This window comes from Pelophylax lessonae, assembly GCF_965119305.1.
Source record: "Pelophylax lessonae genome assembly, chromosome: 7".
In the NCBI taxonomy this organism is placed as follows: Eukaryota; Metazoa; Chordata; class Amphibia; order Anura; family Ranidae; genus Pelophylax; species Pelophylax lessonae.
The window spans coordinates 301,785,126-301,802,029 of record NC_138774.1 but is presented as its reverse complement, the minus strand read 5'-3'; the positions used below and the strand labels follow the sequence as shown (position 1 = coordinate 301,802,029).

General features: G+C 49.5%; 1 protein-coding gene across 2 annotated transcripts in view; it reads left to right on the top strand.

Moving 5' to 3' along the window:
• Positions 1–14,408, top strand: part of ATP7A (ATPase copper transporting alpha) — a 108,578-nt gene extending 94,170 nt beyond the window's left edge. Inside the window, exons 12-23 of one of the 2 annotated variants that reach the window (XM_082262796.1) lie at positions 325–452; positions 1,658–1,812; positions 1,941–2,075; positions 6,379–6,573; positions 7,168–7,350; positions 9,296–9,503; positions 9,829–9,975; positions 10,867–11,009; positions 11,101–11,304; positions 11,514–11,631; positions 12,019–12,121; positions 13,944–14,408. In XM_082262796.1, coding sequence (XP_082118922.1) covers positions 325–452; positions 1,658–1,812; positions 1,941–2,075; positions 6,379–6,573; positions 7,168–7,350; positions 9,296–9,503; positions 9,829–9,975; positions 10,867–11,009; positions 11,101–11,304; positions 11,514–11,631; positions 12,019–12,121; positions 13,944–14,220 — 1,996 coding nt within the window. In that variant the 3' untranslated portion in view covers positions 14,221–14,408. The remainder of the gene's footprint in view (positions 1–324; positions 453–1,657; positions 1,813–1,940; positions 2,076–6,378; positions 6,574–7,167; positions 7,351–9,295; positions 9,504–9,828; positions 9,976–10,866; positions 11,010–11,100; positions 11,305–11,513; positions 11,632–12,018; positions 12,122–13,943) is intronic. The other variant, XM_082262795.1, reaches the window with a different exon arrangement.
• Positions 14,409–16,904: the final 2,496 nt, after the last annotated feature.

Sequence of the window (16,904 nt, the reverse complement as noted above, 5' to 3'; positions counted from 1 at the left end):
GTTCTAATAGGAGCGACACAAGTCGCTCCGACTTAGAAAAAGGGTCCGGAGCTTCTTTGGGGCGACCCGGAGGCGACCGCCATAGACTTCAATGTTATGAAGTCCGTGGCGGCCGCTCCGAGGTCGCGGCGCGCTGCTCGCACCGCGATCTCGGAGGTCGCCCCGGGAAGTAGCGTCGCGTGTATGTGAACCGGCGCTTATTGTTCTTATTATGATTTTTATCATTGTATTATTATTTATTATGATTATTATTATTTTTGCATTATTTAAGAGACAGTGTTGACTTTAGTTTTTTATATTGGATGGTGTGCGATGTATTTGCAGTGAAGCGTCGGTGGATGTGGAGTTGGTCCAGCGGGGAGATGTGGTAAAGGTGACCCCCGGGGGGAAGTTTCCTGTGGACGGACGGGTGATTGAAGGCCACTCTATGGTGGATGAATCTCTGATCACAGGTAGGTCACATCCTATGAGGTGTGCGGGGCGCCCCCCGGAAGTTCAGGGTGTCGGCACTTGTTTTAGGGTCAGATTGGTGTGGAGGATATTCAGTAGGGGGTGCACTGCATGGATTCAGGGAATAGGGATGACCTGGGAGGATGTTCAGTAGGGGGCGCACTGCATGGATTCAGGGAATAGGGATGACCTGGGAGGATATTCAGTAGGGGGCGCACTGCATGGATTCAGGGAATAGGGATGACCTGGGAGGATATTCAGTAGGGGGTGCACTGCATGGATTCAGGGAATAGGGATGACCTGGGAGGATGTTCAGTAGGGGGCGCACTGCATGGATTCAGGGAATAGGGATGACCTGGGAGGATGTTCAGTAGGGGGCGCAGTGCAGGGATTCAGGGAATAGGGATGACCTGGGAGGATATTCAGTAGGGGGCGCACTGCATGGATTCAGGGAATAGGGATGACCTGGGAGGATGTTCAGTAGGGGGCGCAGTGCAGGCATTCAGGGAATAGGGATGACCTGGGAGGATATTCAGTAGGGGGCGCACTGCATGGATTCAGGGAATAGGGATGACCTGGGAGGATATTCAGTAGGGGGCGCACTGCATGGATTCAGGGAATAGGGATGACCTGGGAGGATGTTCAGTAGGGGGCGCAGTGCAGGGATTCAGGGAATAGGGATGACCTGGGAGGATATTCAGTAGGGGGCGCACTGCATGGATTCAGGGAATAGGGATGACCTGGGAGGATATTCAGTAGGGGGCGCACTGCATGGATTCAGGGAATAGGGATGACCTGGGAGGATATTCAGTAGGGGGCGCAGTGCATGGATTCAGGGAATAGGGATGACCTGGGAGGATATTCAGTAGGGGGCGCAGTGCAGGGATTCAGGGAATAGGGATGACCTGGGAGGATATTCAGTAGGGGGCGCACTGCATGGATTCAGGGAATAGGGATGACCTGGGAGGATATTCAGTAGGGGGCGCAGTGCATGGATTCAGGAAATAGGGATGACCTGGGAGGATATTCAGTAGGGGGCGCAGTGCAGGGATTCAGGGAATAGGGATGACCTGGGAGGATATTCAGTAGGGGGCGCACTGCATGGATTAAGGGAATAGGGATGACCTGAAGGGATCCTCTCCAGGCTTCTGGACTGGTGTTGATGAATGGATGAGTTCTATGATATTGATGGTGATTTAATCCACAGGAGAAGCCATGCCCGTTACCAAGAAACCGGGAAGCAGCGTCATCGCCGGCTCTATCAACCAGAACGGCTCCCTACTCATCTCCGCCACTCACGTCGGCTCAGACACCACCCTCTGCCAGATCGTCAAACTGGTGGAAGAGGCGCAGACATCGAAGGTGACCGAAGGGACAGAATCCTTCAGGCTGGATGTGGGGAGTGGTATTCTTCAGGCTGGATGTGGGGAACGGTATTCTTCCGGCTAAATGGTGAAGATATGTAAATTTCCGTGTTTTGTGTCTTCCAGGCTCCCATCCAGCAGTTTGCGGATAAGCTGAGCGGGTATTTCGTCCCGTTCATCGTCTTGGTGTCGGTCGTCACTCTGCTGGTCTGGATTATTATTGGATATCACGACTTTGAGATTGTAGAGAAATATTTCCCTGTAAGTCCATAGTCAGCAATACACATTCCTATCACAGAGGGCGCCATATACAAACCATGATGATCTGCTCTGACCGCATTCATCCACACGTCTATGACCGCATTACACACATGAATTCAATGACAGGTGAGTTATGCTGCCGCCCACAGGAGGATTGGACTATGACCACAAACAAAATCTGTGGGACAACATAGAATAACCCTTCCTATTCCCCGCATGCCTCAGTTTTTAGTTGATTTCCAGGAGGATGACCGCCATAGCTCTGCTGAGAAAAGTCTTCCCTTTCTTCACTCTGAGTCTTCCTCCGGCCAGGTTATACCATCACACATGGCAGGCCCTTCGCTCAGTGTGAGGATAGAGGTTTTCATTTCCATAGGATGGATCTTGGCCTTCTAGAAGTCGGCTCTGGACCAGAAGTTGTCCTTGGCACCATCAGGGGCCAGGTTTCCAAGCTTGTGATTTTGTTCCATGGGCCTCCCATTCTTTGATTAAGGCCTTGGTCCAGGGTGCAATCCATGAAGCTCCCTCATGACTTTGCCAGATCTGAATTTGTTTTTTCTCCAACTCTCCAAAAACCACCTTTTAGATTCCAATCTTTTTATTAAATTTAAATTTTTATGCATTTAACAAAACCGAGCCCCTACAAAGGGGAAAAGTAGGCGGGCACTTGGGTACAGATTCCCTTCATGGGGTAACTGTGACGGTGTTCCCCGTCACTGGAATTTAAGGACAGATGGGTGATGGTTTGGATTGCTTCATATTTGTCAGCAAGGTCTCCATGTAGAAATATTGAGATTTGTTCCCATTTGCCATGAGATCTCTGACCAGGAAGTACAACTCCTAATATGGTCATTCCAGGAAGTTCAATGAGGAGACGGACTGTCTGGCAATTTTGCTTTTGTCTGAGGTGGCTTTCCATTCACCTATTGTCAGGTGTGCTAATGAACTCACCTGTTGTCCGCTAAGGGAGGTATTGACACTCAGAGTAATGTGTATTGGGGGCTCGTTATGGAACCATTGTTCTGTGTCTGGCTATTGTGTACATTGATTGTCCCCTGGGGGCTTCTGTCTCCTTGCACATGGCAGTCCTTCTGGTCAAGCTATCGGACAAATCCCTGCTGACTCATTTTCGAGTCCTCATTTGCATGGCTAAGGAGGACCTGAAGGAGAACGGCATGTACTTTGCAATTGACCAATGGGAAAGCGGTTGTTGGGGGCAGGATGTTCCAAATTCTGTATAAAAGTGTGTTGTGTACTTCCAATAAATGTCTTCCTGTTTGAACTTGCATACAGCCTGCCTGGTGTTTGTTCTAATGGATTCTGAACGGCACATAGCTGTAGTTCGGATCCCGGAGCCTTGGTTGACCGAACCATCAGACGTTGCGATCTGCAAGCTGACTCACTAGTAGCAGAGGAGTGTCGGGAGAGCGGAAGCGAGCGAGCAAGGGTCTCATCACAGTAACCAATATAGCAAAGATGAAATTTGGGTATAAAAGAGAAATACGGTTACATCTCAACAGTTGCTAGAACGTTAGAGGACAGAGTCGGTTCTAAAGAGGTCATCTCTCCTATTCGACGTTCTCGTCTGCTGTCTTACTTGCACTAAATGCCTGAACCAAAACAATTTACCATCAGGTAGAAAGTTTAGGAGGCGGGGCAAGGGGGAGACGAGAAGAAGGTTCGAGAGAAAGGATGAAAGTAGAAAACGTGATCCAGATCCCTGGGACGCACGATACTCTCTCCAGATACCGCACTCAAAGCTTCCAGGCTGTATCGAACGTTGGCGATAAAGGACACTCGCCTTTCCACTCTAACACCTAAAGTTACATTTTTAGGTGCCGTCTCCTTTGCAAGGTGAATGTCCTAGCTGGTGACTTTACTCTGTAAAGAGCCTTTCTGGTCTCACACCGAGGCCCTGAACTTCCTACCTACCTAAGGTAGCTTCAGCCTTTCACCTCAACCAGGACATTGTTCTTCCATCCCTCTGTCTGGCTCCATTAGAAGGAGATCTCCCTCTTGTGTGTGGATGTAGTCCGTCCCGCTTGTCTACCTCACAGATGCTACAATTAGGAAGACTGAATTTTCTCTTTGTCATCCCTGATGGCCCCCAGTGGGAACCTGATTCTCATTCTTGAATGTCTTGGTCTCTCAATTTTTTGGTCTCCAAGATCGTATTCCATCCCTTCCGCATAAAGTGTGCTCTGCTGGATCAGTAAGTACTTCTCGGATGTTCCATAATCAGGCAGCTCTTTCCCAGACTGATCAGGCTGCCTTCTGGTCCTCTGTTCCCCCCTTTCTCTATGTTCTACCAGGTGGATGAGAATTCCTCATCCGATGCCGGCTCCATGTGTGAGGTCCTCCAGGTGCTCCTTCCCAGACTGATTAGTCCGCCTCTTGGTCCTCTGTTCCCCCCTTTCTCTATGTTCTACCAGGTGGATGAGAAGTCCTCATCCGATGACGGCTTCAAGTGTGAGGTCCTCCAGGTGCTCCTTCCCACACTGATAAGTCCGCCTCTTGGTCCTCTGTTCCCCCCTTTCTCTATGTTCTACCAGGTGGATGAGAAGTCCTCATCTGATGCCGGCTCCATGTGTGAGGTCCTCCAGGTGCTCCTTCCAAGACTGATGAGGCCGTCTCCTGGTCCTCTGTTCACCCATTCTCTATGTTCTACCAGGTGAATGATCAGTCATCATCTGATGCCGGCTCCATGTGTGAGGTCCTCCAGGTGCTCCTTCCCAGACTGATGAGGCCGTCTCCTGGTCCTCTGTTCCCCCCATTCTCTATGTTCTACCAGGTGAATGATCAGTCATCATCTGATGCTGGCTTTGGCTGTAAGGTCCTGCAGGTGCTCCTTGAGCTACAGGTAGTCCCCAGTTTTTGGGGCCTGTTCATGTTTTTTGGCTGTGGCGCTCATTCCTTAGTTGGAACGCTTTTGGATGCCTTGGCAGCATCATCTGAATTCCTGTGTCTTTCAATGAGTAAGAAAGAATGGAGGATTTTTGTACTTAAGCATAAAATCCATTTCTTGTTATACATAGTGGGACACCGGTCTCTCCTGTGTTTATGGTTCTGGTTTTCTACAAAACTGAGGCATGCTGGGAGTAGGAGGGGTTACAATGGGCTGGCCCACAAGTTATTTGTTGCCGTGTCTATTCCCCCTGTAGACGGCAGTATAACCCATCCTTCCACCAGTTATTTTGACCCATCATTCCTCCCATCATTCCACATTTATTCCGAATCATCATTCCACCAATCATTCCACATTTATTCCGAATCATCATTCCACCAATCATTCCATCATTCCTCCAATCATTCCATCATTCCTCCCATCACTCCACCATTCCACCCGTCATTCTACCCATTATTCCTCCCATCACTCCACCATTCCACCCGTCATTCTACCCATTATTCCTCCCATCATTACACCCATCATTCCACATTTATTCCAACCATCATTCCCCCAATCATTCCATCATTCCCCCAATCACTCCACCATTCCACCCATCATTCTACCTATTATTCCTCCCATCATTACACCCATCATTCCATCATTCTACCCATCATTTCACAACTCATTCAGTCATCACACCCATCATTCTTTCATTCCTCTCAACATTCTATCATTCCATCATTACACCCATCATACCATCATTCTACCCATTCTACCCATCATTCCATTCATCATTCCATCTATCATTCCTCCCATCATTCCACCAACCATTCTATCATTCTAACCATCATTCCACCAATCATTTCATCATTCCACCAATCATTTCATCATTCTACCCATCATTCCACCAATCTTTTTATCATTCCACCCATCATTCCATTATTCCACCCATCATTCCATCCATCATTTCATCACTCTACCCATCATTCCACCAATCATTCCATCATTCTACCCATCATTTCTCCCGTCACTTTACCATTATTCCTCCCATCATTCCATCATTCCACCAATCATTCCATCATTCCTCCCATCATTCCATCATTCTACCCATCATTTCATCATTCCATCATTCTACCCATCATTTCATCATTCTACCCATCATTTCATCATTCCATCATTCCACCCATCATTCCATCATTCTACCCATTATTCCTCCCATCATTCCATCTATCATTCCTGTGTCCCTCAATGATCTCCAGGAAAAGGATGTTGCTGTAAGTACAGAGGTCCTCTTTATGGGTCCCCTTTGTCCAATCCCCTGTAGAGGTTCCATCATTCACGTGGAGGGGGTGGTGTCCCCCCAGATGATGTCCTTAGAGTGAATGAAGCGTCTTCTCTTTTCGCTCCTCTCTGCAGGGTTATAATAAAAGCATTTCACAAGGAGAAGTCATCGTCCGCTTTGCCTTCCAAGCTGCAATCACGGTGTTATGCATCGCGTGCCCCTGTTCCCTGGGCCTGGCGACCCCGACAGCCGTCATGGTTGGGACTGGAGTGGGTGCTCAGAACGGAATCCTGATTAAAGGCGGAGAACCCCTGGAAATGGCGCACAAAGTGAGTCCCATGGGAAGATTTGTGAATGTTGTCACTTCCTCTCTTACTTTCACCCCACCCCTTTAATTCTAGATAGTTCCTCTAGTTGTCATGTAAACTGTCCTTCCTTAGAATAAAGCAGAACTCTGGCCCCTTTATTATAAGCCCATCTGTACTGACAGTTTTCTCTTAGACCCCCCCAAAAAAACCCCACAAATACCTGTTGATCCTGCCACTGAGGTCCACCTAATGCAGCTTCCTGTGATGGTGTGACAACGATGCTGCACTGCTCCTGAATCCAGAGCAGAGTTGTCACTCTTATGTGGGTGGGGCCCACTTGCACTATAGGGGGGCGTGGCTATTAGCATTGTCCCTGCTGTTTCACAAGCCTGTAGCTTATCAGTCAGCACCTGGCCACACCCAGTCCCGCCCACTGCTATCTGCATTGGCAGCACCGCCTCTTTTTCTGAAACCCTCCAACTGAGTGTCTGGGAGGGGGAGGGGTGAGACATGAATGGAGGAGGATTTGGGAGGTCTCTGTGTGCAGCACATAGTATCTGCCTAGTTGTGTGTCCTGTGGGGGGTATGAAGTAATAGCCGGTGTTGTGTGTTTAGGTGAGGACTGTGGTGTTCGATAAGACCGGGACCATCACTCATGGATCTCCAGTCGTCATGCAGCTCAAGGTGTTAGTAGAAAGCAACAAGATGCCAACTAACAAGCTGCTGGCCATTGTGGGAACTGCGGAGAGCAACAGTGAGCACCCCCTGGGCTCAGCCGTCACCAAGTATTGTAAAGAGGTAACCATAGTAACCATACTGCCATTTATGTACACCCTCTGGGCTCAGCCGTCACCAAGTATTGTAAAGAGGTAACCATAGTAACCACACCGCCATTTATGTACACCCTTGAGCTCGGCCATCACCAAGTATTGTAAAGAGGTAACCATAGTAACCACACCGCCATTTATGTACACCCTCTGGGCTCAGCCGTCACCAAGTATTGCAAAGAGGTAACCATAGTAACCACACCGCCATTTATGTACACCCTCTGGGCTCAGCCGTCACCAAGTATTGTAAAGAGGTAACCATAGTAACCATACCGCCATTTATGTACACCCTTAAGCTCAGCCATCACCAAGTATTGTAAAGAGGTAACCATACCGCCATTTATGTACACCCTCTGGGCTCAGCCGTCACCAAGTATTGCAAAGAGGTAACCATAGTAACCATACCGCCATTTATGTACACCCTTGAGCTCAGCCATCACCAAGTATTGTAAAGAGGTAACCATAGTAACCACACTGCCATTTATGTACACCCTTGAGCTCAGCCATCACCAAGTATTGTAAAGAGGTAACCATACCGCCATTTATGTACACCCTCTGAGCTCAGCCGTCACCACGTATTGTAAAGAGGTAACCATAGTAACCATACCGCCATTCTTGTGTGTATTGGCCAGACAGAGAAATTTGATTGCTTTGTCTTCTTCTATTGTTGCACATTAAGCAGTTTGTGTGTTTGGACCAAATATTACCAGACACAACTTCTCAGCACGGAAAGTTAATGTTCCAACATAATTAGGGAGCCACACCATTGGACTTTTGGTCTTACCACTGGTCATCATTGGTCTTTTAGTATCACGAATGGCCATGTGGTCTCACCACTGGTCACTGTTGGTCTTCTGGTCTTACCACTGGTCACCGTTGATCTTCTGGTCTTACCACTGGTCACCGTTGATCTTCTGGTCTTACCACTGGTCACCATTGGTCTTCTGGTCTTACCACTGATCACCATTGGTCTTCTGGTCTTACCACTGGTCACCATTGGTCTTCTGGTCTTACCACTGGTCACCATTGGTCTTCTGGTCTTACCATTGGTCACCATTGGACTTCTGGTCTTACCACTGGTCACCGTTGGTCTTCTGGTCTTACCACTGGTCACCGTTGGTCTTCTGGTCTTACCACTGGTCACCGTTGGTCTTGTGGTCTTACCACTGGTCACCGTTGGTCTTCTGGTCTTACCACTGGTCACCATTGGTCTTCTGGTCTTACCACTGGTCACCATTGGTCTTCTGGTCTTACCACTGGTCACCGTTGGTCTTCTGGTCTTACCGTTGATCTTCTGGTATTGCCACTGGTCACCATTGGTCTTTTGGTATCAGGAGTGGTCATGTGGTCCCACCATTGGTCTTGTGGTTTTACCATTGGTCTTTTAGTGTCACAGTTGGTCATGTCCCCCCCCCCCCCATTTGTCACCATTGGACTTGTAGTCCCACCAATGTTCACTATTGGTCTTTTGGTATCAGGAGTGGTCATGTGGTCCCACCATTGGTCTTTTAGTGTCACAGTTGGTCATGTCCCCCCCCCCCCCCCATTTGTCACCATTGGACTTGTAGTCTCACCAGTGTTCACTATTGGTCTTTTGGTATCACGATTGGTTATGTAGTCCCACCAGTGACCATCATTGATGTTGTGGTCTCAGCTTTGGTCATCGTTGGTCAATGAGGGAACAGACAATAAATAATCCTCGTACCCTCTTCCTCATTCTACTACAATGGCAGGGCCCTAATTGAAGGGATTTCTCCCTAATTTCTGTGCTGGTGACCCTACAGGAAGTGAGGGGAAATTCTTCTAACGGGTGATACCCTGACATCCATAGTGTGTGCAAACCAGACAACATCTCGCTGTCTCGTATTTCAGTAGTGTGTCACTGAACTGTTTCCACGTCTTGTTTGTGAACTCAGGTCCTCAATGTGGAGACGCTCGGTACCTGTTCAGATTTTCAGGCCGTGCCGGGATGTGGGATCAGCTGCAAAGTCAGTAATATTGAGCAACTCCTGAGAAGCAGCAACCAGCCAACCAGCAAGAACAACAAGAATGCTTTATTAGTCCAAATCGATGGATCGCAGGAGTACTCCAACCTTTACCACTTCATAGAGCCCCAGTCTACATGTAAGGACTCTATAGAAACTTCTCTGATACCTAGAACATGATAGGCGAGATTTACTAAAACTCGGAGCACTCAGCTCTGCCTGGCAGCCAATCAGCTTCTCACTTCAGCTTCTTTAATTAGGCTTTGACAATAAAACCTGGAAGCTGATTGGTTCCTAGGCAGAGCTGCATCAGATTTTGCACCCTCCAATGTTAGTAAATCTCCACTGTGATGTATTGTAGGAAGCTCTGATTTCCTATCCTATCATTATAAATTTCCGTATTATGAAGTCCTTAGTGATCCGCCATCTTTGGTGTCAGTATATAACATCTACATTCTGCACAGCTTCCTCCGTGTCTCCGCTGTACTCGGTGCTGATTGGGAACCGCGAATGGATGAATCGCAACTTCCTGACCATGAAGAGTGACACCGATCTTCTGATGACCGAACACGAGGAGAAAGGCCGCACTGCTGTCCTGGTGGCAATCGATGGTGCGTAGTACTCTTCCTAAACACAGAGCCTGGAAACGGGGGTTCTTTGTGGGGTTCTCACCGGGCTTTGTATCTCAGGGGTTCTCTGTGGGGTTCTCACCAGTCTTTGTATCTCAGGGGTTCCCTGTGGGATTCTCACCGGTCTTTGTATCTCAGGGGTTCTCACCGGTCTTTGTATCTCAGGGGTTCCCTGTGGGCTTCTCACTGGTCTTTGTATCTCAGGGATTCCCTGTGGGGGTTCTCACCGGTCTTTGTATCTCAGGGGTTCTCTGTGGGGTTCTCACCGGTCTTTGTATCTCAGGGGTTCTCTGTGGGGTTCTCACCGGTCTTTGTATCTCAGGGGTTCTCTGTGGGGTTCTCACCGGTCTTTGTATCTCAGGGGTTCCCTGTGGGGTTCTCACCGGTCTTTGTATCTCAGGGGTTCCCTGTGGGGTTCTCACCAGTCTTTGTATCTCAGGGGTTCCCTGTGGGGTTCTCACCAGTCTTTGTATCTCAGGGATTCCCTGTGGGGGTTCTCACCGGTCTTTGTATCTCAGGGGTTCTCTGTGGGGTTCTCACCGGTCTTTGTATCTCAGGGATTCCCTGTGGGGGTTCTCACCGGGCTTTGTATTTCAGGGGTTCTCACCAGTCTTTGTATCTCAGGGGTTCCCTGTGGGGTTCTCACCAGTCTTTGTATTTCAGGGGTTCTCACCAGTCTTTGTATCTCAGGGGTTCTCTGAGGGGTTCTCACCGGTCTTTGTATCTCAGGGGTTCTCTGAGGGGTTCTCACCGGTCTTTGTATCTCAGGGGTTCTCTGTGGGGTTCTCACCGGGCTTTTTATCTCAGGGGTTCTCTGTGGGGTTCTCACCGGTCTTTGTATTTCAGGGGTTCTCACCGGTCTTTGTATTTCAGGGGTTCTCTGTGGATTGATCGCCATCGCAGACACTGTGAAGCCGGAGGCGGCGTTGGCCGTTCATACTCTACGATCGATGGGCCTGGATGTTGTCCTGATGACCGGGGACAATAGTAGGACAGCGAGGAGCATTGCCTCTCAGGTACTTACCTCCGCTGGGCTCCGGCCCGCTCCATACCGAATGTCAGAGAGAAGGAGAACACTTTGTAACGATTTATCTTCTCTCCTCGAAGGTCGGAATCACCAAAGTCTTCGCCGAGGTTCTCCCGTCTCATAAAGTGGCCAAAGTAAAGCAGCTCCAGGAGCAGGGGATGAAGGTGGCCATGGTGGGGGATGGAATCAATGACTCCCCCGCTCTGGCCATGGCCAATGTAGGGATTGCTATCGGGACCGGCACTGATGTGGCCATTGAAGCGGCAGATGTGGTTCTGATCCGGGTAAGTCACATGGATGGACAGCGCCGTGCTTCTTCTGTGTTACACGTGTGTGCTCACATTCATTGGACTGAGGTCCTCTTGTGGCAAAGAAGATGTACTGCAGGGGATGTTTATTAAGATAAAACTATTCGGAGTCTGGCTTTGATTTCATTGGTTTGGTTGGAAGTCCTCTCAAATGTCATACAGAACGCGTCTCTCTCCCCGTACAGAACGATCTGCTGGACGTTGTGGCCAGCATTGACCTATCCCGGAAGACGGTGAGGAGAATCCGCATAAACTTTGTCTTCGCTCTCATCTACAACCTTGTTGGCATTCCAATAGCTGCAGGTAAGACGCACATCGCTGTGGTTGGGGGCGGGGCGCCTTGTACCCTCCCACATGACATTGCCGCTTTACATCAATCTCTATAGAGGCAAACGTTCGCTTCTCCCGTATACACCGGAAGAGTGCGACTGTATCCCATGGACTGTCATAGGGAGGACCCCCCCATTCACCTGCACAATAGAGTTTTTTATTATATCTTATTCTATTGGGTCACCTGGAAACTCACACCCCCTATTATCCTGTGTGCCCCTCCAGCCAGAAACTCCCCCCATGTGACTGGAGATCATCCCCCCCCCCCCGCCCCAATACCACAAGATCAGATCTACCCTTCCCCATCCTACAAGATCAGATAGATGGTCGGGGTCTAAATGTTTCTCACCTCTCTTGCAGGGGTCTTCATGCCGGTGGGTTTGATTCTACAGCCATGGATGGGATCCGCAGCAATGGCCGCTTCCTCCGTCTCCGTTGTCTTCTCTTCTCTGCTGCTGAAGCTGTACGTTTCACTAATTATATATATATATTGTGTATATATAGTATGGTATTGGGGGGTATGTGTTGTGTAGGGTGTATATACAGGGGAGAGGGGTGTATAAAGGGGGAAGGGGTATATACAGGAGAATCTCATAAAACTAGAATATTATCAGAAAGTAAATTTATTTCAGTAATTGAATTCAGAAAGATAATCTCCTATATTTTCTATAGATGTTACACAGAGTGAGAGATTTCCAGCATTTGATGATTATGGCTTCCAGCGAGTGACACCCCAACATTATCTCAGAAAATTAGAATATTACAGAAGACCAATAAAATGATTTATAATAGAGAAATGTTGTCTCAGTGAAAAGTCTGTCCATGTACAGTATAGGATGCACTCAGTACTTGGTTGGGGCTCCATTTGCATGAATTACTGCATCAATGCGGCGTGCCATGGAGGTGTGGCCTGGAGGCGTGGCATGGAGGCGATCAGCCTGTGGTTCTGCTGAGGTGTTATGGAAGCCCAGGTTGCTCTGATAGCGGCCTTCAGTTCCTCTGCATTGTTGGGTCTGATGTCTCTCATCTTCCTCCTGACAATCCCCCACAGATTCTCTATGGGGTTTAGGTCAGGCCAGTTACCTGGTCACATGATCATGGGATCACTGTGCTTGATTGGCCAGCAAACTGGCCTGACCTAAACCCCATAGAGAATCTGTGGGGGATTGTCAGGAGGAAGATGAGAGACACCAAACCCAACAATGCAGAGGAGCTGAAGGCCGCTATCAAAGCAACCTGAGCTTCCATAACACCTCAGCAGAACCACAGGCTGATCGCCTCCATGCCACGCCACCTATACAGGCTGCCCGGACACACCGCTCTCCTCCCCACCTCTTATATGGAGAGGAAGGCCCTATAAGAGCTCATGTATGACGTGTATTCTCTCCGGAGACATAACGGAGGAATCTTCATGTCCTTGTCATGTGCGTCTCTCTGGGGCTGCATTGAATGGACTCAGATTCCACATACAGGACACATACAGGACACATACATGACACGTAGATGACACGTGCTTTTAGTAAAAGTAGATCGTCTTCCTGCAATGCAGACAAGCCCTCGTCTGTTAGATGTACAGAGAGCCGCCACCGCCACCTGCTGGAGGAAACTGAAAAAATACAAAAGTTCTTTTATTTAGAAGAAGAGTTGTAGAAAAAGCTGAATAACACGGCATAGAACATGTCACAGACATACTGAGGTCACACAGGTCATACAGGTTGTATGAAGAATAGGACATTGTACAATTTCTTTGGTTTCCTGGGGTTTGTGATAACTGGTCCTCTGTGGTATTGTGGAGATCATGGGGGGAGGGGGATGGGGGACATAACTCTGGATGAGGTAGGAATGGAGGGGATGGATGGGGTAGGAATGAAGAGGAGGGGGGTGGGTAAGTTAGGGAGGGGATGGGGGTGGGTAACGTAGGAAGGGACGGGATAATGGGGTGGGTGGGGTAGAAAGGGAGGGGAGGGAGGAAGGGTGGGGTAGGAAGGGAGGAGATGGAGGATGGGTGGGGTAGAAAGGGAAGGGAGGGGATGAGGAAGGGTGGGGTAGGAAGGGAGGGGATGGAGATGGAGGATGGGTGGGGTAGAAAGGGAAGGGAGGGGATGAGGAAGGGTGGGGTAGGAAGGGAGGAGATGGGGGTGGGTGGGGAAGGAGATTAGGGTGGGAGGAATAGGAAGCGAGGGGATGAGCAGGGTAGGAATGGAGGGGATGGAGATGAAGGATGGGCAGGGTAGGAATGGAGGGGGGTGAATGTCATCTAATGGAATGGCGTTGTGTCCTCTCAGATATCGTAAGCCGAGTCGGGAGAAGTTGGAGGCCCGAGCCGGAGGTCAGCTGAGGCAGAAGTCCTCGTCAGAAGTCAGTGTTCACATCGGGATCTCCGAGAACCGGAGGAGCTCCCCAAATCTCAGCCTGTTTGACCGCTTAATGAACTACAGCCGTGCGTCTCTGAACTCCATCCTACCTGACCGATATTCCCTGCAGAACATTCCGCTCAATGAGCCGGACAAACACACACTGCTCATGGAGGAGCTGAAAAGGGAGGAGGAAATTGACGCATGACCACCCACCAAAGGAGTTTCCGGGGTCATAGAGAGCTACCTAAGAGCCGGGGTCACCGGCCACCTATACTCCTCATAGTGACAACGCACCAATGAGCCTTCTGGCAGCCATGAGTAACGATGCTGAAATCCACCGACTTTCTTCATGTGCCTTACTACCCGAGACCGCTTCTCCATCCGAGAACATTCGGAGTGCCGCTCCTTTTCCCCTTTCTATGATTTGCCTTATTATTTGCTTTATTTCCCTATAAATGGGGGCAAATTCCCTCCACCATTCCTCCATAACCCTCATTTTCCACGGTCACCCCCGTGTGTGACACCTGAGATGTCTGGGCTCAGGGCTGACATATAATGCTGTCCACGCAGGGACACCGGACACCAAGAGATGATGTCCATGCAGGGACACTAGACACAAAGAGTAGAGGATGTCCACGCAGGGACACTAGATATAGTGAGAAGATGATGTCCACTCAGGGACACCGGACACAATGAGAAGATCTACTCTCAGATCATGTCCACGCAGGGAATGAGAAGGTCTGTCCTCAGATCTTGTCCATGCAGGGACACCGGACACAATGAGAAGATCTGTCCTCAGATCTTGTCCATGCAGGGACACCGGACACAATGAGAAGATCTGTCCTCAGATCTTGTCCATGCAGGGACACCGGACACAATGTGAAGGTCTGTCCTCAGATCTTGTCCATGCAGGGACACCGGACACAATGAGAAGGTCTCCTATTAGTGTCTATGCAGACAGAGGACAGAAGATCTCCCTGAAGGTCCCAAGTGTTGTATAGAAGGTGAAGGAAAAGTAATGTGAGGGCGTTCACTTTGTATGTAGGGGCGGGGCTTGTGTGCAATGTTCTATGTCTGGTGTTCTATATTATAGTGGAATGTTTTAGGTTTCGGAGAGCCGACACATTTTGCGGGACCTCGTCACCTTCCTCAGGGCTGGTTCTGGACATTATTGGTGCTGACGGAGTGGAGAGCTTGCATTCGGTCGGTGTAACACGGAATGAGGGGAAATCTTTATGAAAAGCTGATCGGGATTCTCACCCTTCCCAGCTCCATGTAAACCCCGAGGTGGCTGAACTTCCAGAGAATCTTCCCTCATCCTTCCAGGGATTGATCCCTCCACCTGCCAGGACTCTGCTGAGGCCTTTTCATTGACATAGAAGACCCATTATGTCCAATCAGACCCTCGCTCCTGTTCTCTGCTGTCTCTCATTGGTTGGTTGAAGAAGACACACCCACTTTTATCCAGTTTCCCTTCTCAATACCTCCCTTGTGACTGGTTGGATCCGGTCTCTGACACGTGGTCTGGCCTTCATCGCAGTCCAGTGATGGGGAAATGAACTTCCAGGTGGATTGTATTTATTGGAGACGTGCGTTGATGCGTTGTCGCAGTAACACGACCGCCTTCCGTGCGTTCAGGACTCCGCTACCTTGTCTCAGTGTTAGAGTTTAAAGCCCAACTCCGGGCACGATTGCCTTCACAGCAGTCAAACGTTCGTGTTCCTCAGGAGTACATCGCGTTCTCCTATGTCCTGCAATCCCTTCACATGCTGGATTAGTGGAGCCCCCACCCTGTACTTCCTGCATTCAGGTCTCATAGCTCCACCCCATATCTCCAACCCCTCCCCGCTCCGGCCATTTATGAATCAGAGCCTGGGGCCATGTGTTTGGCCGATTGCAGAGGGGGGCGGAGACATTGCATCAGTGTTATGAGCTTTGCAGCGCCTCCATCTGGAGTGAGCAGGAAGTACAGTGGGAGCTCTAATCATCCCAGCATGTGAACTGAATGGAAGGACGTAGGAGAATTCCTGGATGAGGGTCTTCTGAGGGACACAATGGTTTGCCGGGTGTTATTTTTCTCAGTTGGGCTTTAAAGGGTGACTTCTAGTAATGTCTCCTCCCACTTCCAGCCTCCTCCCTGTGCAGCCCTGCCCATTCACACCTGTATGTATTACGGTGTTATTTTATACTGAGTGGTCCTCCAACACAAGAAGCGGGAACAGCCGTACACCATATAGGTGTCTGGCACTGCTCTACAAGCATGCTGGGGCACCCCAACTGAAGATGTACCATGCATGGCAGTCACCCGCAGTGTCATGTCAGGCTTCTTCTCTGCAGGCCCTGTGACTGAGCTGTCATTGTATTATCAGTCAGTTGTATGGACTCTGCCGAGGGAAGCTGCACAGTACATCCAACGTACCCATCAGTCCCATCTCATGCCATGTAATGGGAGAGCGAGAGGGAAGCTGCACAGTACATCCAACGTACCCATCAGTCCCATCTCATGCCATGTAATTGGTGAGCGAGAGGGAAGCTGCACAGTACATCCAACATACCCATCAGTCCCATCTCATGCCATGTAATTGGAGAGCGAGAGGGAAGCTGCACAGTACATCCAACGTACCCATCAGTCCCATCTCATGCCATGTAATTGGTGAGCGAGAGGGAAGCTGCACAGTACATCCAACGTACCCATCAGTCCCATCTCATGCCATGTAATTGGTGAGCGAGAGGGAAGCTGCACAGTACATCCAACGTACCCATCAGTCCCATCTCATGCCATGTAATTGGTGAGCGAGAGGGAAGCTGCACAGTACATCCAACGTACCCATCAGTCCCATCTCATGCCATGTAATTGGTGAGCGAGAGGGAAGCTGCACAGTACATCCA